General features: G+C 37.0%; 1 protein-coding gene across 7 annotated transcripts in view; it reads right to left on the reverse strand.

Annotated features, from left to right (window-relative positions):
* Positions 1-256: 256 nt before the first annotated feature.
* Positions 257-26317, reverse strand: part of ETV1 (ETS variant 1) — a 64840-nt gene continuing 38779 nt past the window's right edge. For all 7 annotated transcript variants that reach the window (NM_204917.2, XM_025147039.3, XM_015281294.4 and 4 more), the window contains 6 exons: positions 25956-26203; positions 14321-14389; positions 11812-11880; positions 8588-8757; positions 5125-5226; positions 257-2598 (listed from right to left, as the gene is read on the reverse strand). In NM_204917.2, coding sequence (NP_990248.1) covers positions 2377-2598; positions 5125-5226; positions 8588-8757; positions 11812-11880; positions 14321-14389; positions 25956-26203 — 880 coding nt within the window. In that variant the 3' untranslated portion in view covers positions 257-2376. The remainder of the gene's footprint in view (positions 2599-5124; positions 5227-8587; positions 8758-11811; positions 11881-14320; positions 14390-25955; positions 26204-26317) is intronic.

Raw genomic sequence — 26317 nt, forward strand, 5'->3', positions numbered from 1 at the left:
TATATATATATATTTCTTCTTAAATATTACACATTTTACGCATTTTTTCCTTTTTTTTTTTTTTTTTTTTTTTTCTGTTTTTCCTTTTTTTTGCCCAACCCCTCTCCCACACCCACATCCTGCCACAGGCAGGAGGCGCTTCATGCTGACATTAAAGAATCAAAACCAATTCACGGACTTTTCATCAAAGCACGTTTCATTTTGAACCTTATTTCAGTAGGAACTGTTTTTTTTTTTTTTAACAATCTTACTTAACTTTTGCTCTTTCCTCCTTGCTAATTCTGCAATTTGAGACTTGTGATTCTGGGTTGATCACTGCAAATTTAAGTGCCACTGAGAATTACAGGTAACGGAATTAGGTGACATATTAAGGCATATACACATTCCCATAAAATATGTTGTCTTCTGGATCTAACTAAATTAAATACCTGCTCAAATGTTTTTTATACACCTGTGGTTTCTAGTGATCACTACTTTTTTTTTTACTTTTGATTAATTGCTTATTAAAATACTCATAGCTTAACTGATGTCTTAACTGACACAGGATGGGAAATTTACTCACAAACTAGGATTGTCTTTGAAACCCATCCATCGTGATGAAAATTACTGTTTTATGGTTATATGTTCATTTTCCTCCCACTTCTTGAGAACGTAGGAAAATGATGCACTCCATATAACACCTGTTTCAATTCCACTGGGCAAAGAAAGAAATCCTGATCTTGCCAGCTCTCCCTTCCCTCAAACTAGGATATATTACACTTCAGAAAAGGTGCTCATAAATCTTTAGAATTTTCTTCTTTTTTTGTCTTTTTTTTTTTTTGATTTTACATACAGAATATTGTGTGTGTCTTGTATTTAAGATTACCCCTCAAAAAAAAAAAAAAAAAAAAAAAAAAACCAACCAATTTAAAAACATAAACAATGGGGAAAAAAAGAACTCAAAATTGAAATTGTCTTCCGAGCATATCTGATCACATTTACATTTAGTGTCCAAAACAAGTTGATTGGTAACATCAGTGCCAGCACTACAATGTCATACAGCGACTTCATGGTATTGACAGTTCGTCTACTCTCTGTTCCACCGAATATCACAAAAGGTTCTGCAGAGCTTTCCTCAGCAAGCTGAAGCTTACTAGTCATTTGTGGATGCGCATAAAAGCTGCTTATAGCACAGCTATGGCGTAAGCTATTTTCTAAGCAATAAATGGTTCAAGTCATCTATTTTGTCCTGAAATGCTACCTGTAGTTACAGCATTGCTTATAAATGGTCATAGTAAATTCAGCATCAAAGAGAATATTACAGAAAAAGACAGCAGCAGAAGCATTAGCATTATCTAGTATTTATATATGTTATCAACATAACACAGCAGTAAAAGGTTTAAATGCATATTAATGGGTACCATGTCTAAAAATTACTAAAGTACCTATTTAGTGTATTGGATATTTTTCTCAAGGAGTGCTTGCTGTGTCTAAACAGCATAATTAGATATGTGACTTAGTACAGTTAATTCCTATTGATTAAATAACTTATTTATGTACCAAAGGAAATGGAAGGATACGAAATGTTTTCTCCGTCCTGATCATGATCCCGTATTTAATGCTGACATGATCATCAGACAGCCTATCACATGTAATTACTACTCTCAAATGGATCTTGGAATGTCCAAGTGATAGCACTGGCCATATATGTATAGCAACAGTTACAGCATGCAGCTTGCAGTCTGAAGTCAGGGATTTTGTGACTTAGTCCTTGTTCTTAAGACTACTCTGTAAATAAGTGGGATTTTATTTTTTGAGGCCCTTCAAACAAACAAACAAACAAAGTAAAACTCTAGAGATATTTGTTTGCTTTCGGAGGCAAGCTGCAAGGTCCACCACTTCAAATTTCTAAATTAAATGCTGCAGTATACGCTTTGCTTCTCTTTTATATCTGCAGAAAGACAATTAAGAATGGCAAGAAACAACTGCCCTAGGCATGCTGTGCTGATATTATCAGCAAGTGGTTATTTTGCACAATGAGAATTAACTGTACTACGGATACCCAGAGAAAATGTACAATATCTTATGTTGATATGAAACAAAACAGACATGATATAGCTTTTTTGTACTTAAAACCTGTATGTTCCCTTCCCAAACTTAATAAAAAGCAAACCCACCCTTTTCCTCCTGTTACACACAATAATGTTTAGTTTCCAACCCTCCCCTTTCAAATAAAGTGCGCTGTCCATGGCAGACCATAGGAATAATGCAACAGGAAAAGCCCCTTTTAGTGTACTATTTAAAAAACAAACTGAAGTCGATTCAGCTTTCCTCTGGCTCTTGTGAAAGAGGAGAAGCCTAAGAGAGGGGAAAACACCCCCTTTACTGTCACTGTTGTTAATAGACGTAGCCTTCATTATATGGGTGGGTGTTGCAGCAGCCACTATCCTGCATGTAGACCATGCTCTCGTCAAAGTGGGACAGGGGAACAGTGTCCTCCTCATTGATGTGGCGCTCCATGTCAGTCTTCAGTAAGGGGCGCTGGTTGTCTGGAAAGGCCATGGAGAAAAGCGCTTCAGGGTCACAAACGAACTTGTAGACGTATCTTTCTCCAGCAACCTTAGGATAACAGAAAAAGGTAGAGTAAGTCCTGATGTTTTTGCAACTCCACATTCAACAGATTTCTGAAGAACTCATCTTCATTACACAGTTAATAACAAGGCAGCAGAATGGGTAAGGACAACAGTAAAGACAGTAGGGATCTGCAGAAGCAGACTATGCAGAACTGCCTTGATTTTGAGACGTGATATCCTCTTGGAAGATATACTAGTTATTTTACTTGCAAACTTAATTTGTGGTTGTTTCCTATACTTAGCCACAAATGGAACTGTTAGTATAGGAAAATGTAAACAAATTGTCACTACAGCGGCAAAATAAAATGACTAAGTCCAACACTGTGCGAAGTGGAAAAAAGAATCACATTGCATGATAGAGATCTGAATTTCACTTTACATAGATTGATTCATACTTAAGTATAAAAGCACTTAGTTATAGTGCATGCTGATCGTACAGGGACAGCGTAAGCAAATACGTAAGCTAATATGTACTTAGCAATTGCTCATGCAAAGCCTGGGACATTTAGATTTGCTTATGGAGTGGCAATTTGTCCAACGATCCTAGTTTTCCCTTATTCAGAAATACCACTAAATGTCTGTGCTTTGTCCACTTAAAAGCTAAAGAATGGTATTAAAAAAACAAACAAACCAAAACAAAACAAACAGAATTACTGTCTTAATAAAATGAAAAAAAGCTACTCAATAGTGCCTCCTCAAGTGCCCTATTTAAAGAATTACAGTAAAAAATATGAGCAATATTGCATTCTCATCAACTAAAATTATTTAAAAATAAAAATCAGAAAGATTATTGCTTCTTGCAACACCACCTAGCAAGGCATTGAAAATGAATGAATGAAGGTGGAAAAGTATTGCAAACTTAACTGTATTCTTATGGGTGCAAAACAGTCTGTAGCATCTCCTTAAATTTTCATTTCATCTTTTCTACAAATGTAATGTTTTGGTAGAGACTATATCTGCAGGAGAATTTTTTTTCAGCAAATTAACGTCAGGAAATTTGACAGACTGAAGTCTGCATCCAGAAACAGGATATTTACACAGCTTATTACCAGTGCTTAACTTAAAACAAAAGGGGAAAAATGTATGAGCACATTTTGCAGTAAAGAAATTTGCTATGAATTTATAACCCCCATTAATTTTAGCATAAACTAAGTTGCCAGATAAGATGACCCAAGGGAAAGTTTCAAACACTGCTACATTAGAAAAGTAAACAATCAAATTAGTTTTTAAAATGCATGTTAAATACACTCATATAAATAATAAGGGAGTAATTAAAGAGTTAGCAAGTTAGTTGTCAGAAGAACTTTCCATGTTAAATTGATATGTCCCTATTATATTCCTATCCTCACCTTTTCAATTTATTGTACCCTCTTTGCTGCTTATTCTTGATTCTGAGCTGCATTTGAATTGTCCGTGAAGCCAAAACTATAAAATGCAATGAGGAACACCTCTGTCTGCAGCAATACCCAGCAAATCCAAGCATTCCTGCTTCTCCCTGACTGGACCTAGTTCCCAGTCCAATTCACAGAAACTAAGTGCACAGGTAAATGACACATAAAAATGGATAGGGCAGTGTTGTTGAAGTACCATAAGCACAGGTTGTACAAGCTGACCCCCAGAGAGTGAAACAGGTGATCACTACAATAATCACAGAGTAACAGCACTAAGTAACTCCAAATGCAGATTTCAAAAGCCCTACTGGAAAAGCTACCCAGCAACTTGGGCTGAGGCCATTGTTTTCACTTATGCAGCTGGCCAATGGAAGGTTTAAACATGTTAGTCATCACAGATCACAAAATGAATGTGCAAAGATATGGAACAAATATATAATACACGGTGTTCATTGTGATCTTTGACCATATCTAATAATTTTCTACAAGTAGGAGGTCTCTCATGTTGTCAAGCTACATAACTCTACATAGCAAGACTTAAAAATATACACATAAATCAGCAAACCACAGGAAAATAACAGGTTGAATACTGTCAGCAAGACTAGGCTGTTATACATAAATTTTTGTTAAATATTTCTCATAGTTCAGTATACTATAAAATACTGAATTTCACTTAAAAATAGTATTATTACAAAACTATTATTACAAAAATTGGTAAAATATTTAGTATTTTAATAGGTATCATTTTTCTCCCTGAACTTGAAGTTACAGAAGTTCTTAAGCACTGGTCAGTTAATTTAGATCTGTAAAATATTATTCTTATTGTACTCTGTTGTTTTCCTTTCCCAGATTCCAGGAAGCTCTTATGGATATCGAGAAGTTACCTCTTTCCCTTTAATTCTGATGTGCACTGTGTGAACTAAAACCACGTACACTGTTTACACAGAAAAAAATATCTTGATGCATATACTGGACGTGGAAGGTGAAAAAAAGGACGTAGGGTTTGTCTAAAGAGGTGAAAAACCTATCTAAGCAATGTAGTTATAAGTACTTCTTGTAAACTGACTTGTGGGTTAATATTCAACATTTCAGTGAAATTTAATACAGAATTAGCTGCTCACCTTTTGCATGATTCCTTTTTCATAATAATAGCGAAGTGATCGGCTAAGTTTATCATAGTTCATAGCTGGCCTATTTTTCTGAATCCCCCAGCGACGTGCCACCTGCCACAAAAATGGATTAGCATTGATTTGTTAAATGCATTTCACAAGCAGATCTTATCATCAGATATTTTATTTGGGGATTGAGTGGGGGAACCCTGCAGGTAGAATGCATAAATAAAAGAGAAAAGGCTGCTGTGACCTGAATTTCCCATGTACTAACACAATTTTTAATTGGACTCACTGTCATCCATTAAACTTGCAATAGACTTACTCATTTGCAAACCTAGTGGTGGGCTGGTTTTTGTTGTTGTCATTGCTTTGTTTTGTTCCTCAAAGGAAAACAATGAAACAATAGTCATATAAAGATATGACGAACAAAAAATATTTATCAAGCATCATTGGAAAACTTTAAAAAAAGATGAAAACTCTTCTTTAGTTTGTTATATGAATAACTGCACTATTTTTTCTGTTTTCTTTCCTGTCAGAAAGCTATTAAATTATATTATTATTATATATGTTATTATATACATACACGCTTAGTTCATGAAATAATACAGGCCATAACTTGGAATAATGTCAATGCTGAGATCATTAGAAGATGGGAGTCAAAAGTGAGTCCTAAATATCACTTCTGCTCCTATGATTTCTACTTGCCTTTATTCTTCCTGTTTTATTGACAAAGGTAGTTCTGGAGAAAGAGACTTTTTGTTTAAAGAGCTTAACAGCTTATTCCCCACCCAAAATTACAACTGGTCGTTGGCAACATTTCAATTACTGTCTGTACAAATGACTACCCATGTCAGTGGAGGAGGGAACAAAGAGGTGATGGACTCTTTAACATTTTATAAAACTGTTTGCGAGGTGCATATGCATACAGCTCTGGAAAAAGGAAAGAGTAGCCATGCATCTTCTCTGCAGACAGCTCTACAGCACTTTCCCATAGGTGTCTGGAGTCTTTTGATGCAAACCATAGACAACATCCAGCACTGAGAATTGAAGGGGACTAAATAACAACAGTAAAACCCATGACTTTGATCTGCATCTGGAGAGTAATTATTTAAAATTTCTTTTTAAAGCATTATTTCCTTTCTATAGTTCAGACTTTCAGGATTATGTAAATTATCAAGGCTTTGCTAACTTTAGCCAAGTTATAGCTGTATTGAAACATATCTCCAAATCACGTCAATTTATACCAGCTGTAGATTTGGCTTAGATATGCAACCGTGAATCTCCTATTCATCTTTGTAACACATGCCTACATCTTTCTTTCTTCATTCCTGCCAAGTTTTTCTCTGCATTAATCACAGTCCTAAAAATCACCATTGTATCAAGTTTGCATAATACAGCAAAGTGTGTATAACAAAACAATCATTGAGAACATGTTATACTGTGTATTATTTTAACACATGTGAAAAGGCAAGCAAGTCCAGAAGTAGTCTTCATAAGCAAGTCTTCCTGTCCTTCATCTGCAGAGCATATATCAAATCATGCTTTGGGGAAGTGATTTGGGGTTCTAGCCTTCCACTACATCTTCCTGGTGAAGGTTACTGTGTCTATGACAAGGCAGCAGAAATGGCCCTATGCCAGTTCTAAACCTCCACAGTTTACAGTCACATGCTTTCTGAATGAACTATGGTGCCCAAAAAGCTGATACATACTCGTTTCTGTCATCACCCTTTCTACAGAGACATAAATCTGAAGAAAGGGATGAGATACAAAGGTCGTGCCATTGACATCCTAACCTGCCACAGCTGAATCAACAAGGTCTTTGACTTCCCTTCAGTTTACACTTGGCAACCAACAGAAGTGTGCAACTTCCCACAGGCTATTCTTATTTTAATCAACAGTTTCTGTTGGATCCATGGCATTCACGTGAAAACAACTTAGCCTCCTTTGTACTCACTGAGAGCAAAGAGGAGCAAGCTAGTTTCAAGTACTCTGCCTCTTCCAGATCTTAGATGCAGCATTGCTCGAAAACACAAAGCAACTGCTGTGCAAGCAGATGATCTGACTAATTTATATCTAACTCTGGAGAATTATGCAATAAGGAACTCTTAGGGCTTTGTTTTTTTATTTTCCTTTCCGTATCTAATAAAATCTATAACGTTTTTGCACCATCTGCTGGGAACCATTTTTCAATAAGCCTTTTTGATCTTTAAAAACGTTGGATACTGAGATCGGAGCAACGGATGTTCTATGGTCAAATCCTCAGATGCACAGTGTCAGGATCTGCCAAGTTGAATATAAGTAGCATTGGAGAACGCCTGGACAGAACAGAGCTGGCACATGGGTCTCTGCAGCAGCCTGCCCATCAGCCAGACCATGTCAGGAAGAAAAGGAGCATTAGTATTGTCTCAGTCTCTAGCTACCCTTAGGGCTGTTGATGCATCATGAAATTTAAATGCAAGAAAGCTTTCAGATTGCTTATGGCAGCAGATGGATGGCAAATAGCAGAAATAGCTGGTAGAATGAAGAAGCTGCCTTACACCCCCAAAACTTCCTACTCAGCTCTAACTCAGAAAGAATCCGGAATGAGAATTTACTGTGTTCTCTTCTATTGCTCAACCCCTTCCAAGTTGCAAAATGTAAACCAGAATGATATTGCTTTTTTACAATACTCATCAAATCATCCACATCAGTATTACAATAAAATTCACACACACCAGATTTTCTAACAGTTTTTACTGCTGTTTGGAACACAGGATAGATTATTTAATGTTAACAAGTTAAGAAACTTTATGCAATAAAATGTTCAATTTATTCCTGTTTATCACACTAGTGAACTAAGTCATGGTTCAGCAAATGTTCATGAATACAAGTAATTTTATCTACCCCATGAGTCCTTCATGGTTCAGGGAAGCTGTGCATGTGCTACAGTTTTTGCAAGAGTAGGATCTAAATGTGCAATAAGCAATCTAATGATACAGATAACAAAGAATACACTAAAAAAAGAGCTTTTTATATTATTTCAGTGGGCTTTTACTGCCTCGCATTCTTAAATTTCTTTGTCATCTGTTTCAGACTCGGAGTCTTTCATTCTACAGATAAAAAGTTCCAACTTCCCACACCTTTACAGTGAAGAGTATTTGATACTAAAAAAACTATTCAGGAACAAGTTTTCAAAGGAATGTAGAACAGAACTCTTCCTGGAAAATAATTTTGAAAAATCTGGGCCCAACAATTAATACTGAATATTTTGAAACTCTACTACTTGCAATATGTTCATCATTTCACTAGAAAATTAAGTCTAAACTCAAGCATACCTCTGTCTCAACACTCCCACTGTGGGTTCTTTCCATTACCCTTTTAAAGTGCTAAGAAATGAAATGCTGAAGGAAAACACAGCTTAACTATGAAAGAACAGTGTTAAATTTCCAGTACAGGGTAGTGGACTTCAGGACAATCTGTTTATCTAACCCACCTCCTCCGGCTCAATCAGCTTGAATTCCATGCCTCGGCCAGTCCATGCTATGAAGTGGGAGTTTGATGGGTCATCGAGAAGAGCTACCAAGAACTGCCACAGCTGAAGTGAGCCTCGCCGTTGATATGTGGGTCCCTCACGGTACATGCCTGGTTCCTGTTTGACATCACCTGCACAGAATAACAACGTTAGCTGAGCAATCCGCAAAAAGCATCATCACTCAGTTTGTCGGATAAGCTGGCAAGGCAATCAGTAAGGTTAATAAAATTGAAGAAAAGAATGTTTACTACCCAACTGCCCACAAATGCAGTGGTCTCCTTTCTCCTGCTATTAAGTATAAACACTCTTACAATAACATATTCATAAGCGAACAAGTACCTAAATTCAGTCACACTTTATGGAAGTCTCCCTAAGCCTATCCCCATTCACTTCTGATTCATGCAAATCTTGCTTGCAAACTGCTTTGTAATATCCTCTATCTGGAAGAGCTTGAACTATTTTTGCAAGCAACTCTGATGTCTGAAGAACTGCATTTGTGTACCATACTTTGAACAAGCCCTAGTTTTGAAAATTCAGTGTGTGCTTCAAAAGCTGCAAAACTCTATTGAGTGAAACTTCTTTTGCATGCAAATTCTCAAAAGGAAAATTTGACAAAGTATTTGACTTGGACTTAAACAGCATGTGCTTTACATATAGGTATGCAAATCCTGCAGATATGTGAGTTCCTCTGTGGCATATTGGACTCGCATATAAGCACACATTACTTTTACTTGTATCTACATATTATATCAGTATTCCCCTGTAAAGAAGTAGTTTTTCTAAAATTTCAAATCCAGATGAAGCTATTAAAACCAACAATATTCTGCTGTTCCACAAGCTGCCAATGAAAAATGGCCCTGTTTCATCCGTATTGTGTCCCTCTTGTTTTACATACTATTCATATGAACAACTCATGCAGACAACAACGGCTGAAAGGTTTGATGTTGATTTTCTGCGAACAATGACAACAATCCTTGAAAAACTGGCAAAACTCATTTAAAGTACCAGACCTGCAGCACTTGTGAATAAACACATGACCTGTTTAGTACCAAACCACAGCATTAGGATGGTCATTACAGAATGGCTCCAAGTAGTGAAAGAAAAAATAATAATATTAAAAACGAAGCACTTCCTTTTGTAATCAGGAAAGAAAATTGAGTCAATAGCTGTGGAAAACAAATAAATCAACAGAAGGCTTTTTGGTTTATGTGAGGTTTAAGCTCCAGTTCTGAAAGGCTTTCCTTTTCAAGGACAGTGTTTTTCTTTTAATGATAGCTGAGCAATGAACAAACAGCAAGTGCAGTATTACAGAGGATCAGGTTATTCATCTGTGTTGATCTTTGATTTCAAATCAAGCAGCTGAGAATCTACTTCTGAAACATCAAGGCTAGTCCTGAGTTTATCCCATTTTGGCTTTACAAACCAAAACATAATAACATACTACATAATTTGCTATATTTTCTTCAAAACTCATCAGGCTACAAGTATAAACACAAATATTTGTGTCACGATACCAATCTTCTAGAGGACAAGGTGTTGTCTCAATGAACACTCGTAGCAGCTACTAGCAGACTTAGTGCTTTGCAAGCACTCAAACATTTCCAAATTATTATTATTTTTTTTTATTTTACTTTTTGTTAATTTTATTTGTATTTCTTTCCCATTTTCATTCTTTCCTCTTTACAAAACCCAAGCAAACAAAAAGGCTTTTCAAGAAAGCACTGCAAAAGTACTCCTCATGATGAATTTTAACAACTTCTAGAACAGTGTCTGATCCCATTCCCATAAATGTAAATATAATTTTGTCACTAGCACTGAAAACAGATCAGGCACACAATGGTTTGGGGAAACATGAAAAACTAAATAAACAAAAAAACACAAACCAAAACAAAGCCACGTGACAGGATATGCTCGGTGAAATATAAATGAACAAACAAAAACATTCCAAAGCCAGCATATAAAGCAGAGTTTCAAATAAATCACCCTTTCAGTTAATGTGTCAATTCTCTGACAGTGCAATACTGGATTAAGCAATCCTTAGAATTAGGTGAAGGTGAATATTATTTAAATTCCTCTATTTATTTCTTACTATTCCTTGCCAACTCTGAAATACACGACACTTCAGGTTGAAGAACGTGTAATTCTTTCAATTAATTTCACTTTAGAATCTCCCATTCTTCAGTAAAGAAAACAAATGCTGCTAGACACACATTAGTTTTGCAATCCACCTAAGTAATTCTCAGGGAAAAACAGACAAAACAAAGCAGGAGAAAAATAAATAAAGAGCAGGAGTTCTCTCTCTCTCCTTTAGCTATGATCAGAGAGCTGTTCACAAGTTTATCGGAAGGTATCTCACCCTTCCTGTTAAAATAAAGCTGGACATACATACAGTAAAACAAGCCACTCTAGCAAATTTAAGTAATTGATCTCCAAATTACTTCCCAAAGTTGCAGACTAACAGAGTCATCGGCAAGAAATAGTGAGTCCATCTACTCTGTCTATAATGAAATAAATCTGAAATCAACTGAGTTACATCAGGAAACTCATTTTACATTGGAGTAACTGAGGATAATTCAGGCCATTTATTTTACTTGACCCCAGAATCCCTCTTGAAAAAATTCTGTAAGAATAGGTATTGGGTAGATGATTTGTTTGTTATCAATCCTATTGAGAAATAAGCCACTAGTACAATGCCTAACGTAGCACAAAAACACTTATACCAAACAAAAATGCCCTATATACTCACTCCCTACTATTCATCTCTTCACAGACAACAAGAAAAGAGGCTTTATCTTCAGTAAAACCAGAGCTGTTGCTTTCTCCTCTGTTTTGTTAATTGTAAGAGATGCCTTCACTAAATCTCTAACAAGAAGAGGTATGTGATCATCAATGCAATGGAAATCCTCCCATTACTTATCAACAGTACAGAAACTGAGTCCTTCTACACCAACTTTGGATACAGAATCCTTCAGTGGCAAAATCTGAACAACATCCTATTGAAAAGGAGACTTTGGTTGCAAGAGACAAAGGTCAGCTTTGGTTGGGTGCACTGCAAATGGTGTGTTAAGGAATCCTAAATTAGAACGTTACTGACCTTTTTTTGATCAGCAATAGAGAAAAGTCCCTCATCTTTTCCTTTTTCATCTCCACACACAAGAAAAGGGAGAGAGATGTCTCATACATACCGTCAAACTTCTCTGGAACAACACAAGTGTCATCATAAAACTGCCTAGGTCCCTTTTCATACATACAACCTGTAAGTTAAAGACAAAGAGGTGTTTATTTAAAAGATGCATGGAGAAAGACAAGACCATAGGCTTAATGCCAGAGGGAACGCTAAGTCATACAGGAATCAGATTAATATCCCACATCCTTTACACACCACCCAATCACAACATTTTGGCCACAGTACAGGAGTGTTTAATTAACGTACGCATTCCCAAAAGACTGCTAATCGCAACCTGCAAAAATGAAAAAGCACCCATTTTTCTTCATGATTTATTTCAATATGTTTGCCTCATTTCCTATTTGAATTAGCATGGCTTTAACTTTTAACCCTTAGCTCCTGTGTGTCTTCTGCCTGCTAGACTAAAGCCCTCCTCAGGATTTTTCTCCCCATCCATGCAGAAGACATGCATTTACTCCAATTCAAGTAATTTTGTTAAATTTACTTTTGTCACTAAAAGACACTCTCTGTAACCTTGCATTCTTTCTAGCACTTTCTTCTGTGTACTCTCCTACTTTGTAATGTTACTTTTAATGTCTTGACTAACCAGAACTACATTGGATGCCAGTATCACCCTTGCTAGTGCAACCTGGAGAAGCAAAACATCCCCTCCTCTCCTGTCTCACTCTGGCCCTCTTTAACAGTGCAAATCTTGCACAAGGATTTTTTTGCCATACGCCTGCAATGTCTGGTTGGGCTGATTGCCCGCTGTGAAGCCAAGGAGGAGGTGGCCCATCTCAAAATCATTTTTTCCAATACACTGTTTCCTGATTCTATAGGTTTGGTCTATGTTCATCACATTAAAAAAAAAAAAAAAAAAAAAAAAAAAAAAAAAAAAGGAAGAAAAAAGAAAAGAAAAAACCTTTTTGTTTAATGTGTCCAGATTACCATGCAATTGAAATCGCTTTGTGTGATTGACCTGTCCTGCCCATTATTTACTGCTGTGCCATAAAGTTATCAATTAACTTTGTTCCATATCTTTAATGAAAATATTGAATAGCAACACTCCTGATTCCTACAACTGTAACAGAAACAAATCCATTCAGTCATGGTTGGCCAATGACAGCCACTTTTAGATCTGTCAGTAAGCCAGGTCTTAATGTATTTAATGTGTACTTTACTGATACTGCTTAGTGCTAACTTCTTAATCAGAATGTAATGCAGTGGCAAATTGAATGCCATAAAAAAAATAGGCCAACTACACAATACAAGAGACAAGTATCTTTACCAATCAAACTTTTAATCTCAACAAAGAATGAAATCAGATTTCTTTGACATGACCTTTATGTCATAAAATCATGTTGACTGATTTCTAAACACTGAGAACAAATATTTACCACCCCAGCTTTTTCTGCGTCATTCATAACAACTTTACCACTTCCAAGTACTTATGAGTGCATAACATGGCTAAGACTGTTCTTCCTCAGTCTATGCTGTGACTAAAAGGCAGGTCTGTTGACCCTACTCCTGCTTTTGTGGACTTTTCCCTAATGTCCTTCACCTCCCTTAGTAAGCTTATACACTTCATATAATTTCATATACCAACACTGTTACAAATTTCCAGCTCCTATTTCACCTTCCTTGTTACACACCACCTTTTATTTCTATTTTCTGCCTCACCAGAAACAGGTGGATTTAAGCAACTTTTGTTACCTTTCCAGCTGTGTCTTTTCACTAATGAATGAAGTCTTACTAGAGGACTTTCATTCATACATCTGTTTGAATTCCCATCAGTTTCATATAATTTTCTTTGGGTTTGTGAAATTAGTTATTTGGAGGAAAAACAAAGTCTAAACAACAACAAAAAAAATCACATACTGACAAAAAAGATACATCAAAGCAGGAGAGTGGAAGTCATAACCTCTTTCTCAGTGGTCATTTTTGCTTAGCTCTGCTGGTCTTCTTAATATGTATAAAATGCTATTACTCTGAATTATTAATTTTGACTATGATTTAAGCTCTACCTTACCGAAGTCATTAAGAGCTCTGGTATATACAAAATGGCTTTACAATTTCGGTCTCAAAAAGAAATAGAACACTGAATTTAAAAAATCCCAACAACTGGGGGAAAAAAAGAAACAAAGAAACATGCACTGAAACTTTTTAAGTACAAAATGGATTACTTAACAGTTAACTGAGTCTGTCACACCAAAAGTCTGTAAAATATCAGTTGTGCAGAAAGGATTGTATGGACAAATTTTTAACTTTCTCTTCCTTTCAACAGCTGTAGCTCTTGAAAAGCAGAATGTGTAACTTCACAATAAAGTTGGGTCTAATCTAGTCAACTTGTTGTACTAGAATCTACAGAACTTCAGCACAGCAGAAATTCAAAACTGGGAAGTGAAAGATGACGGAGTCTTCCCATCAATACGACTAAACCAGTGAACCCCAAATTCCTCCACGTTGTGTTTTTTTTTTCCCCCATTTCTCTCATACAGTACATAAGCGATACTTAATAGAAAACTTAACTTCTGTTCTGTTTGGGTGAGCCAGGAAGCCTTCTTGCCTCATGTAAATGGAATGGCAGCTAGGCACTTCTGAAAGAAGAAGACAACACTAGTCAAAAGACTGTCTAGAATTAAAGAGTGCAGGTTATCAATGACTTCAGGTAAAAGAGCAACAAGGAAGATGCATGTTACAATAACGTAGACCCTTACAACCCAGTCAGTGTTTCAGAGCAGCATGCACAAGGCATGGTGAAAGACAAAATCATAACCTGAAGATCACAGATTGCATTCAGCATAGGCAGTTGAACACAAACCCTTATTGCAATCAACCTAGCCACAAGCTGAACCCTGTGACACATACATTTGAGATAATTTACAGACCAAAAATCCACACAAGGCAGTACGAGTATTTTAAACCCTGTTCTTGTATATCCATCTTTGTAACTAATTCAACACAGCATTTTTAATCAATTACACAGATAAACCTGCCCTGCCAATCACATTAGACACTTAAAAAACTCTACAAATACAGTATCATGAGTATAAGTAATGTCAGGGTGAATCTGAAGTAGGCTACTGATTTTTAGACTCTGGTTTAGATTTTAGAAAGTTGAAGAAATTTTCTGGAATTGCTGTGCATTTAAACAGGAATTCAGCCACACCAGTTTCACTCTCTACCTGTGCATGTGCACTCTTAACCAAAAAAGAAACCTCCTAAAATAAAGGATAGTGTACACATTCTAAGTAATGCAAAAATCTGTTTTCCGTTCCATGCTTCTACTCAACCATGCAGAAAGAATGACAAGAGAAAAAAAAAAAACAGAAAAATTAATGAAAATTATATTCTTTATATGTCCTTATTGCTGCTTAGGGACAGTATAAGACACAGGGAAAAAACAATCTGTGCACAGGGACTTGCGAAGATAAATAAACCATACATGTTTGCCCTTCTAGATCATGTTTAACTCACTTCATGGATACCAGAAGTCTTGCTTAACTCAGTCTGTTAGACCTCGTGATAATTTTCTACTCTGAGATAGGCAATCTGTTACCAGTAACTTGTAACTCTAAGAGGTGGTGTAAACAGTGGTTGAAAGAGCAGACATTATTTTTCCAGCACTGCCTAAAAACTCTTCCAGAATGTTATTCCAAATTTCACTGTTCACTGACTAGTGATGAGTATCAAAGATATGGCAGGATAAGAAAATAAGGTTTTACAATGGCTTCACAAAACAAGCAAAACACGGAACAGCAGTAAGTTCCCTCCAACAGTTCCTGGCTTCTCCTGAACATCTGTGCCAACCTCTTCATTACCTCCTCTCTCAATGAAATGCTCAGTGCCTGCCTGCTCTCTAATGTCTCAGACAGCTATTCTGAACAGCCACACGTTTCAACAACTCAGCGATCACAGAAGTCAAGTATAACTCTGTAGACTAGAAGTCAAGGCTACAAGTAGTGGTTCACCTGCAAAGAATCACTCATCTTACTAAGCAGGCTGAATTTTAAGGAGAATGGAAAAATCTACGTAAAAAAGAGGAAGCTGAAGAACTGAAACAGATGCTATTTTCTATTTTAGGTAAAAATTCCCTAGTATTGGCAGCAAAACCCTTTTTGACTCATGAACTCCACTCTTGCAAAGTGATACAGCAGAGTACACAGAACAAAGAATTATGTATGCATCCAAGAAGCGACATTTTTAGCCAGCTTGGGGTTTCATCTCTCATGTTCCTAAAGTCAATTATAATTAACATCTGGAGTCTTTTTAAGAAAAGCATTGTTTCTACCAACATTACTTAATCTTTTGGTTAGCTTGTGCTTAAACAGTCCACAGAGGACCGAAAATACAGCAGGCAAGTTTATTTCTCGTAAAGTAGCTAGAGTCTTGTTATCCTAAAGTGCTATCAGTTAATTTATGACTATCAGAGTGGGTCAGACTCTAATCAAATTGTAGAAACATTTCCAAAGTGATTATTCAATCAAATGACTAACATGGTTAATTAGGAGCCATAAACATTGCTCTGAAGTTCATCAAAGTAATGACTTGCCCAGAAAAATTACTGCTAATTAAATTGCCTGCTGCTTTCATTTCTACCTTATCTAATAAAAAGTCCAACCAATGAAATTTAGCATTGCAGTTTTAAATTGTACTAAATGCTTGACTAAAACCCAGAAGTATTTTTACTAGCTAAACGGACCTACTTCAAAAGAAAACATTTTAGTACAGAAATTACAGAGCAATTATATGTTTTATTCTTCTTCAAGTATTGTTTCAAGGCAACAAATGAGACAGAAGTGGGCATAAAAAACTGCCAGAGAAGGATACAAGCATTTGAGTGACTGATTTGACTGCCTTTTAGCAATCTTTAGTCATTGAGGAAAAATGTGCCAGGCTTTAGGACATGCAACATGCTTGCTTCAGACTTTCAATTAACTAGTTCATATTGTGAAGTTACAACAACTAGACGGAACAGCAGAATCCAGTTTTCTTTTCATTAAAAAAAACACAGAGAAAAAAAAAATATATTTTTATAGTTAATCTGAAATACTTAGAGGTCGTTCCTCATTGCTTCTCTTGATAACAACAATGTAACAGCCATCTTAAAACACTGAATGCGACATTATATCATGTTGGTCTGAAATATTTTTTCCACAAGAGGTGTTATTTTTAAATTAGTTGTAATGTAGACACTGCAGAAGTAATTTTGCCCCTGGAAATGTCACAGAGAAAGTACTAGAAATATGCAAAAAAACAGAAAAAGCCCAAACAGACCTCCACAAGACAAGAAAAATCTGCTGCCAAATTCAGCCGACGCAGGTTCTAGATGTAATCACTGAATAAGGTACTTGAGTAGACCTTGGTAAGAAAGCATTTCATGTTAATTATCATGCCAGAATTTAAAGGATTAGGCTGTCACAGCTCTGTATAACTATAACTGAGTAGGAAACTTTTAAATCCCCTTTTCTGATTGTTATTCAGAAGCAAGGACCAGGTTTTAGACCCACAATCACACCCTGAGCAGAAACTATTTTCTGCCCAAGTCTCTTGCCAGAGAAGACACTGGGAAGATTAAGCTTCCTCAGGTATCAGGATGAAGCAACTTTCTTCTCCTGAATGAAGCAGAAACAGGGAACCTGAATCGGGATTTCCTCTTCAGCTGCTCCTCCAACTCTGACATTACACAGCCTTCCTCACTAAAGAACAAGTTGTCACAGCATGCTCACACTCTGAACTACTTTTCAGTTCACTTTAACAGCAGCACCCTAAGATCTGGAATCCGGAGGCAGGACCCGTGTACATGTGAAGGAGCAGAGCGTGACATGAGGTGTTGCACCACAGAGAGGCAGAAACCAAAGCTCAGCACATGCACATAGGCCAAAACAGGATCACTGCAAATTCCAATGGTGCCAAAACTGGAACCCTCCCACTGTGTTCATCCACTTCTTCGATTTATATTTTATTACCAGCCCAGTCATATTAACAACAGAAGCAATTCTCAGGAAGTTTGGAAAGACTCCACTTGCAGTGGATACAGCCACGCGCATAACTTAACTTATACCATATCCTTCTGAATTGTCCTCAGCGCGGTCTGGAAAAGAATTACAGGCACTTTGGCTCCTATTTCAGCAACTCAGAGTTGGTGTATTTCCACATACTTTTTAATATGCTGTGCCACTTCTCTTCCTGTGGGCAAGAAATACAGCACGTGCAGGCTCTCGCTGGTGCCATGGGGCACAAAAGGGCAGGCACAAAACCCTCAGGTGCTGCCACACGTGCCAGATCAACCCTGCCACTAGGCCTGACCAGCCCATGCTGCCAGCTGCTTCCCTGCACTATGCAGGCTCCTCTCTGGTACACACAGAGATGGCCATGGCAGTGGGAGAGATTTCTACTGAGCGCAGAGACAAAAGTAGCCTTTTTAAAACAAAATGATCAAGTTAGAACACATCATACTTTTGGCCTCAAACTTGGTAACATCACAATCACACTGCAAATAACTGTTCTGTTCATGAATTTCCAAGGGTGCTGACAAACTGTTTACAAAGAGACGCTTCATCCACCACCAAAACCCTTTCAGCCTCATGGTGGAAAGCAGCTGTTACAACCACTGAGAGGCTCTGACCAGCTCAGAGATGAAGAGCAATACACAGAACACGGCTTTTCAGGAAGGAATGGCAGTTCTTCAAGCTAATAAAAGTTCACTATCTGTGCTGCACAGGGAGGTGTACCAAATGATTCTTTCTGATATAAAACATGCAGAACACACTGAAATTAAAACTCTTACAACTCTGCACAAAAAGAAATTCATGTAGAAATACAAAAACTAATGACAGTCTTCCTACACAGAACTCACTTGTGCATGTTCAGAACTCAAATGCTGGTGGATTGGATTTTAGTCCAGCTACCTTTGAAAACACTACCCTCTCAGAAACTACACTGTAACAACACAGTTCTACAAACTGGTAAAATCTTGACAAAATGAAAGTCAGCATTAATTTCTTGTTAGCAAGGGCAGCATGAACTATGTAAATGCATGGAAGTTACAGAGATTAAAAAAAAAAAAAAAAAAAAAAAAAAGAATCAGTGTCTCCTGTAAAAATCCATCTGAAAATTAAGCTTGTTTTTCCCAAATCATTATGCTACTTAAAAACATTCAGAATGGAAGGTTTTGTTCTTCGTTTTGCCTGACTTCCATGACAAACAAAAACATCTACAAGTATGTGCACTCAAAGATAGAGACGACTCCTTCTAAAAGATTACCAACTAACATTTCTTATTTTCTTACATTTCACTTGATAAAAATCTACCAGGTTTGGCCCTAACAGCTCACTTCTAAGTGCAATTATCACACACAAAAAGAAAACCTTAAGCAAACAGCTTCCTTTCCACAACTTTGGTTTTTAGATCTATGACAGCATCTAATGCATTTTCTGAGACCAGATGTCAACAGCCTGTCTGGACGATCTGTAACTTTTTATACAGCAGAACAGGAAAACAAAGGCTCATACATTCAGCGCTGAAATGAAATTCCACATGGAACCAATCATTTGAGCATACTTTAAAATCACGTATTTGCTTTTATTAACCTCAGTAACTGTAAAATGTATTTTAAACATCGCTTCCCTTTGAATTCAACAAAACGCAGTTATTTTTTTTTTCTTCCCCTTTCTCCTTTTGTTGGTAATCTTACAGCAAAAAACGTCTGTGTTGCTTTTTCTCCCCCACCCCATCCCTGCCCGTAGAATCGAAGTTGGACAAACACTGCACGGCTGAAGTGACATATTTGAATGGAATTCAGACCAACCAGTTCCTGTTTATGTTTCTGATTTGAGAATGTAGCCTTCTCATTCACTATACATTAGAAACACACCAAGGCCATAAATGGTGTCAGGTTACAGGCAGGCACGGCCAAGGAGCATTAATCATTACTTTAAGGCAACTGGCAAAAGCAGCAGCTGAGGGAACACTACACCCTTCAGCTCCGCATAAATGGACATTCCAGGGTTTGGTGTGGTTTTTTTTTTTTTCCCAATTCAGCATCCATTTTATGAATGAAACTTCAGGCTGCACAGAGTCCATTCATATAAAAGCTGTGCTCACAGGGCTCAGTCTCCCGGGATCAATCGGTCTTGGGTAAGGCTGATGTGATTGGTTTAAGGCAGGCTTCAGCCTTCCATTACTGATTTAAAATGCAGCCTGTGTCCATTTGACCTGCGTTAATGCACAAAGAGTAAATCCAGACTGTGCTCTCAATCCTCAAATCAAATCATTAGCCAGTGCCACTTACTGTAACTGTAGATTTAGAGGATATTTATCCATTTCTTTGAAAAAAAAAAAAAAAAAGACTGCAGGACAATTTTTCAGATCATATTGTCTGCTTTAAAATGAAAAATAGATGTATGGCCTCCTGCCTGTGTGCTCTAAGCTCAGTGTTCAGATTTTCATTTGCTCATAAAGACAACGTTACAAAATTAATTCTAGTGTAACTACAAGTTTCTTTGAGACGGAATTACTGAGCAGAGGGAATCGGCCAGATGTGAAGCGAGAGAGAAGTTAAAATTGTGCCTGCCACAGCAATCTCCCCAAGTCCAGGTTTCCCGTGTTCCTCTCCTCATATGCTATTATTTTCTACTGTTGTATCATCCAACAGCAGATTTGTGTTTATGCCTTTTAGGAGCAAGTACAAAGTGCAGCGCAGCTTAGCTGAATGAAATCCATGCTCATTCACCGAAACAACACAGCAAAGACAAGCCCATGAAACCAGAGGGCGAAATATTTTAAACCACAGAAGTGAGACTCAGGAAAACAGCAAAACCAAGAACAAGGAGGAGACTTCTTAAAATTACTGAACTCGAGAGCAAACCTCTGGCCCCTATCCCCTCCTGCCTTTATCCAATCCAGATTTTCATTGAGAACAATTGCAGCATGTAGAAGAATTTTTTTTAAGGTCGTAAGGAGTTATAATTTTGAAATATACATACTGAATAATCACATCCTGGAAGAGGATGAGGTTAGTTCTTTTTTGTGTTTTATAAAATTATGTTGAAAGTACTTCAAATATTTTCAGCCTGACCAAAAAAATTGAAAAACAGAAGAAATAGAATGAAAACCTAGAGAGAACTTGAGGGAAAGATTAAGCAGCTAGAGGATTTATGCAGCAAGATCTCAATGAGTCACACAGACAGGCTAATAGTATGCATGCAAACTGTCTACAGAGATTTAGAGGTGGTACGTTAATACCAAGGAATTGTTTAGGATGAGCCAAAGAGTTGCAGCTATGAGCAGTGGAATGAGACTGATCAAAGGGAAAATTTAGGCTTACTATCAAGACATATTTCTTAACTGTGAAGTCTATTAGTCTGTGAAATAATCTCCCAAGAGAATAATTGTAGTAATAATACTTAGCACTCACACAGTGCTTTACATTTTCAAAGCACTGTACAAAAATTAGCCAATATAATTAAAGACAGTAGAAGAAGCACTGTGAGTTGTCATTTTAAATGCTGCACTGGTCAAGGCACTAGAGAATATCCTGGAGAAAGCAAATCTGCAATGATTCTGACTGCCAACTAAGATTTCCTTTTTTCCTTCACACTAGCATCTCCAAACGTCTAAAGTGTATCTCCAAGAGGTACAATATAATATACAGCTGCTGTAAAGAAAAAAAAAAATCTGCAAACAGATATACTTCCAAGAAACACATTTAAAATCTATTTTTGCCTTGAAATTTTAATTCAACACATTCTTTAATGCTGTTCCTGCAACTCCCACATTTCAAGAGATGTCAGCTGATCTCTAGGGAAGAATGTGCTACTAGGGATCTTTCTCTTTTTCCACGTTAATTTGCATTTATTTGCTTTTCAAAGAGCACCGCATCAGGTATTTGAAAGGACTCTTGCTTTTTATTCTGTTCCCAGTCATTACGTAAATATGTATTTATAACATGGATGGTAGAATGCTAACAACATCCTACACCTATATGAGGAAACTTTGGTGGTTAAGAAGTGTCATAATTACAACTTCCCGGGCAACTTCAATACAACTGCTTTGTTGCTAATGAATATAGCCTTTTGACTTAGGACTCTCACCTCTTGACTGAACAAATCAAGACTGTTAGGGGGAGGGAGAGCAGTGCAGTGAACAGATTTGCAGGTGGAGCCTCTGCTTCGTTAGAGGCTAGAACTTCTGCCGTTAATAAGGCAGAACATTTCAAGAAAGGAAAAGATGATCTTAAGATTAATACAGTGGAATGTCCAATTCTAGGACCTAACAAAGGCCATTCCATCCCCAAAGTTTGGCAAAGGAGTTGTTACCTCAGCCAGATTTTTCATGTTATTTCTTACTTTTGAGATGCTTTGTCTGATGTTCCTGTATATCTTTGCCTAGAAATTCAAAGGAAGTCACTTGAAGCTAAGCCTTGAACTTAACGTAATACATAATGTTCTTTAAGAATCTTCCAGTTATAGCAGGGCACCCAAAATAAGTAGACATATATCCAATGTATCTCAGTTTCCACTCATCTCCCTTACCCATTCTTGAGTGCCAAAGGTATCCATCATTTGTGAAGCCTCAGGATTGTGTGGGACAAACAATGCAGAGAGCAACACGTAGAGCCTCATAATTGTGTCTTGACAGTTCAGGACATAAGTAATGTGACTCAGAAGAAAACTTTCAAAGCAACAGGGATAGAATCCTAATTTTCTAGAGTCATTTCTGATGTATTAATTGTGACATTACCCTAAGATGCAAGAATAGCCTTATCAATGCCTCCAGCATGCCACTCTATCAACAGATAATTTCTAGCAATCAGTAATAACTATATGGAAGCAGTAACTCCTCTACTTATCTCCGACTAACACTACCAGGTGACAAATTTCCAAGTTCTTAGCCAAAGACATAGGCAGAAAAGAACATTCCAAACAAAATAACCAATCAAGTTAAACAGAATGTGATAATTTAACCTGCAATTTAATATTTCATTGCAAAACATTTTTAATATTGATCTACATCGATGGTTAATAACACAGTATATTTCCAAATGCCCTAATTAAAATAGGAAGAATTAAACCTGCAAGGGTCCTGCTTCAATATAAAGCTCAGAATAGATGAAGCAGCTCAAGTTTGACCTTTTCAGCTAAATAACTGAACACATGAACTGAACTATAGTAGTGCTAACAGTACAAGAATGATCATTATTAATTCTTGTAAACAAACATATTGGAAAGATTTCTGGGGTCAGTCATTAATGACATAAAATCCCAGAAGTCCTACAAGTTCTTTGCTACATACAGAATCAAATACTAACACCTGTGACAAGCAGCCAAAAAAAAAAAAAAAAAAATAGTAGCAGAAAATGCCTGACTGAATGTATATGATGCACTCTGACTTCTAGAAGTGTGGATAGATAGGAAGGAAGACTACTACTCTGTTGACATTTTTCTTTTTCCATTATCTCAAACATTCTGCAGTAGAAATTGCATACGTGCAATTACAATTACAACTAATTGATCTGCCATTTCCCATGTCATAATTAATGTAATGTTTTAATAGAGTTATAATCATTCCATAATAATGCTTTTCATTCACCAGCCTCCCACAAAGTATAAAGCATAGTGCACAAAAGCAATGAACTTTTATGAGGCTCTTTCAAAAACATCCCAAAAGGAACATCTTGGTGTATTACGATGAACTTTTTAAATACGTTTCTATAGTCTTATCTGAGCTGCAATAAAATAACATGCAAAAAAAGACTTTTCACTCTGGCATTCCTCCTTCCCTGAACATCCATAGGCGAAAAAATGAAATCAATGATTCAGTGACAAATACATTATGTTTCCTAAGGGCTTATTTAATGTACTTTTAGCAAGGATGGAAAACGATGGTTTCTAGAGAACAGATGGTAACAAGACAAAATATCAACAGACCACAGTTGTTGACTGCAATTTATGGAGTGTACAGATGTGTCAACTTAAATGCAGTGATTCTGAGGCCAATAAAAGTACTTCCTGATACCAACAGATTAATTTTTCATGACCACTGGTTACACAGCTATTACATTTTTAAAAACTAATTACTCATCTGCAAAAGAAACAACAATTTTGCTTAAATGTCATTACTAAAAAGTGAAATGTTCTTGTTGGCACAAAAAAAAAAAAAAAAAAAAAGCATGATAGGATTGGATGCAACTATGCACATCTTCTTTTCAGAATCAAAATTGCTTTTTTGCCATAAAGAATATTCCAAGGAAAGACGAATGCTAGCAGCCAACGCAGACTTAAAGTAATAGCATGAAATAAGGAGATCCCACTTCCCAGCCAAATATGAAGCATGCTTACAAAAGGGCCTTTTTTCACCCTTTAATTTAGAAGGATGAATAACGGTGCTTGTGAAGGTTGCAGGGACTGGCAGTGCCTGAAGCTGCAGTCCCCTATTTATTATCCACAGCCACATTAACTTTGCAGACAGTCTCTCCCCTGCTCTTCTCTGAGACTAAAGATACAGGACTGCCAGAACCACATTATCTCAGAACCTTCATCAATGAGCAGGTTTACTTCAAAATTTCAGTCTTACAATCTGAACCTATTTTCACGTTGTCATACTTCAGTTCTGAAGTTCTTAGTCCCTTCCTGTATATGCCTCATGCAAATTTATCTAAGGATTGGTTTTTTGCTTGTGAAGAATAAGAAAGAAAAAAGCAGCTCTACTTTCCAAAATCACCTGTACTAACATGGAGATCAATCCTAAAACAGGCATATTACACCAATGCTACCACAAAATAGTCTACTAAATAGGTAATGTTAAGATAGCCGTAGAAAAAAAAAACAATAAAAACAAATTTTCTACTGTATCAATTTGCAAGACAGTTTGTCATGGATAAAACTTTCAAAGGAGATTTGAACTCAGCAGCCATGCAGCTGCTGGAAACAAAACTGCAAAAGCATGTAGCCAGAGACTGAGCCAGGAGGACAGCACAGGAGGTACCCAGAAGAGAGTAAGACAGAAGTCAATGAAGGGTTATCCATTCTCCCAGCTCCACCTCAGAGTGCCTGGTGAAAGCAACACACCTTGCCTTACGAGTACCCTAAGGACTTGTTGAAGCTTCCCCCCTTTCAACAGTGTAGCATACATAAAGCAAGACTCAGACAGTGATTGAGGAGCTGTAGAAATCATTTACATAGGAACTGAAAGATGTATTTTGATGGCATTTTCACAGCACTATACTTACCAAGTTGATGTTTACCCCATTCACCTCATCCATTCTGCTCCATGCTGTTCTAATCTCAGCTCCCCTCTATGCTTCCCTCTCCTCTTCACCTGGTACTCAACACTAAACTCTATTTTTCCTTCCCTAATTTTTTTTCTCCTTTCCTAAATATAATATAAATATTTAAATTGTGGCAAAGGAATCTAATGTTAATAATAATATTTCCTTGATTCACATTTTTATGTTTTCTGACCAGAAGCTATTCAGAATAGGCCACCACCTCTTCTATTTCATACTATCTATAGAGCAATAAAGCTCCATTTCGGTTGCCCTACAAGCACGATAATAATAAACATTATTAATAGCAATAGTGTATTCTCTACATCAGCAACCTGGCATCACAGATTATCTACCTCTACAAAACACAGGAGTATGCACAAACTGAGAAGCTGACACCAATTTGCCTGATTCTTCTCCCTCATTGGTTTTATAGCTGTATAAACCCCACCTCAGTGGAGTTACTTCTGATTTAAGGTAGTGCAAGCAAGAGGAGAAAGAGTCCTCTGCTTCTGGCAGGCAAATAAAAGAGCTCGTAAAATGGAACACACAAATTTACAGGTCAGAGATGAGATAGTACAGAGCAAGACCCCATTTAAGCAAAGCTCAGTTTTAAACCCACAATTTTTTCTTTGGCTTCTTTAATTTGTACATTGTCTGGACAGAGAGTTCTAGGAAGTGAAATCCTCTGCAGATCAAGACAAGGAAGGAGTGGCACAAGACATATGGTGCTATGTGGCAGTCTTACTATTTTGTAACGCACACTGGATATAAATTACTTTGAGAAATTTGAAGTCAAAAGAGCAAGTTTCAATTAATACGATCAAAACATCAACAGCACAACCTTGGACTCATTTATTACTTTACTATGGAGAAATAAAGAGAGTCTCACCTACCTGAATCATATGCAAAATCTCTAGGTTCCTGTTTAATCATCAGAGGAGGGGGGAAATTTTGACTGGCTGCACTGCCAACCATGGCATTGTGTTCATAAACTGGATCGTGATACTCCTGCTTAAAACCTTGAGGCGGGAAGGGGATGTTAGGCTCAGACATCTGCCGCTGATATATTGGACGTCCTTCCCTCGGCATTGCAGGCAAAGGTGGAAAAGAATTGCAAGGTTCAGAGAGCTGGCGGCGAAATCTAGGACACAAGTTAGAGAGGTCATGTAAAGGACTTAAGCTACATTCCATTTCACAAAGATCTTCACAGATTATGGTTAGCAGGAGGGAATGGCTTTATCACTTGCTCAGTAGC

Source organism: Gallus gallus, chromosome 2 (genome assembly GCF_016699485.2).
Source record: "Gallus gallus isolate bGalGal1 chromosome 2, bGalGal1.mat.broiler.GRCg7b, whole genome shotgun sequence".
Taxonomy (NCBI): Eukaryota; Metazoa; Chordata; class Aves; order Galliformes; family Phasianidae; genus Gallus; species Gallus gallus.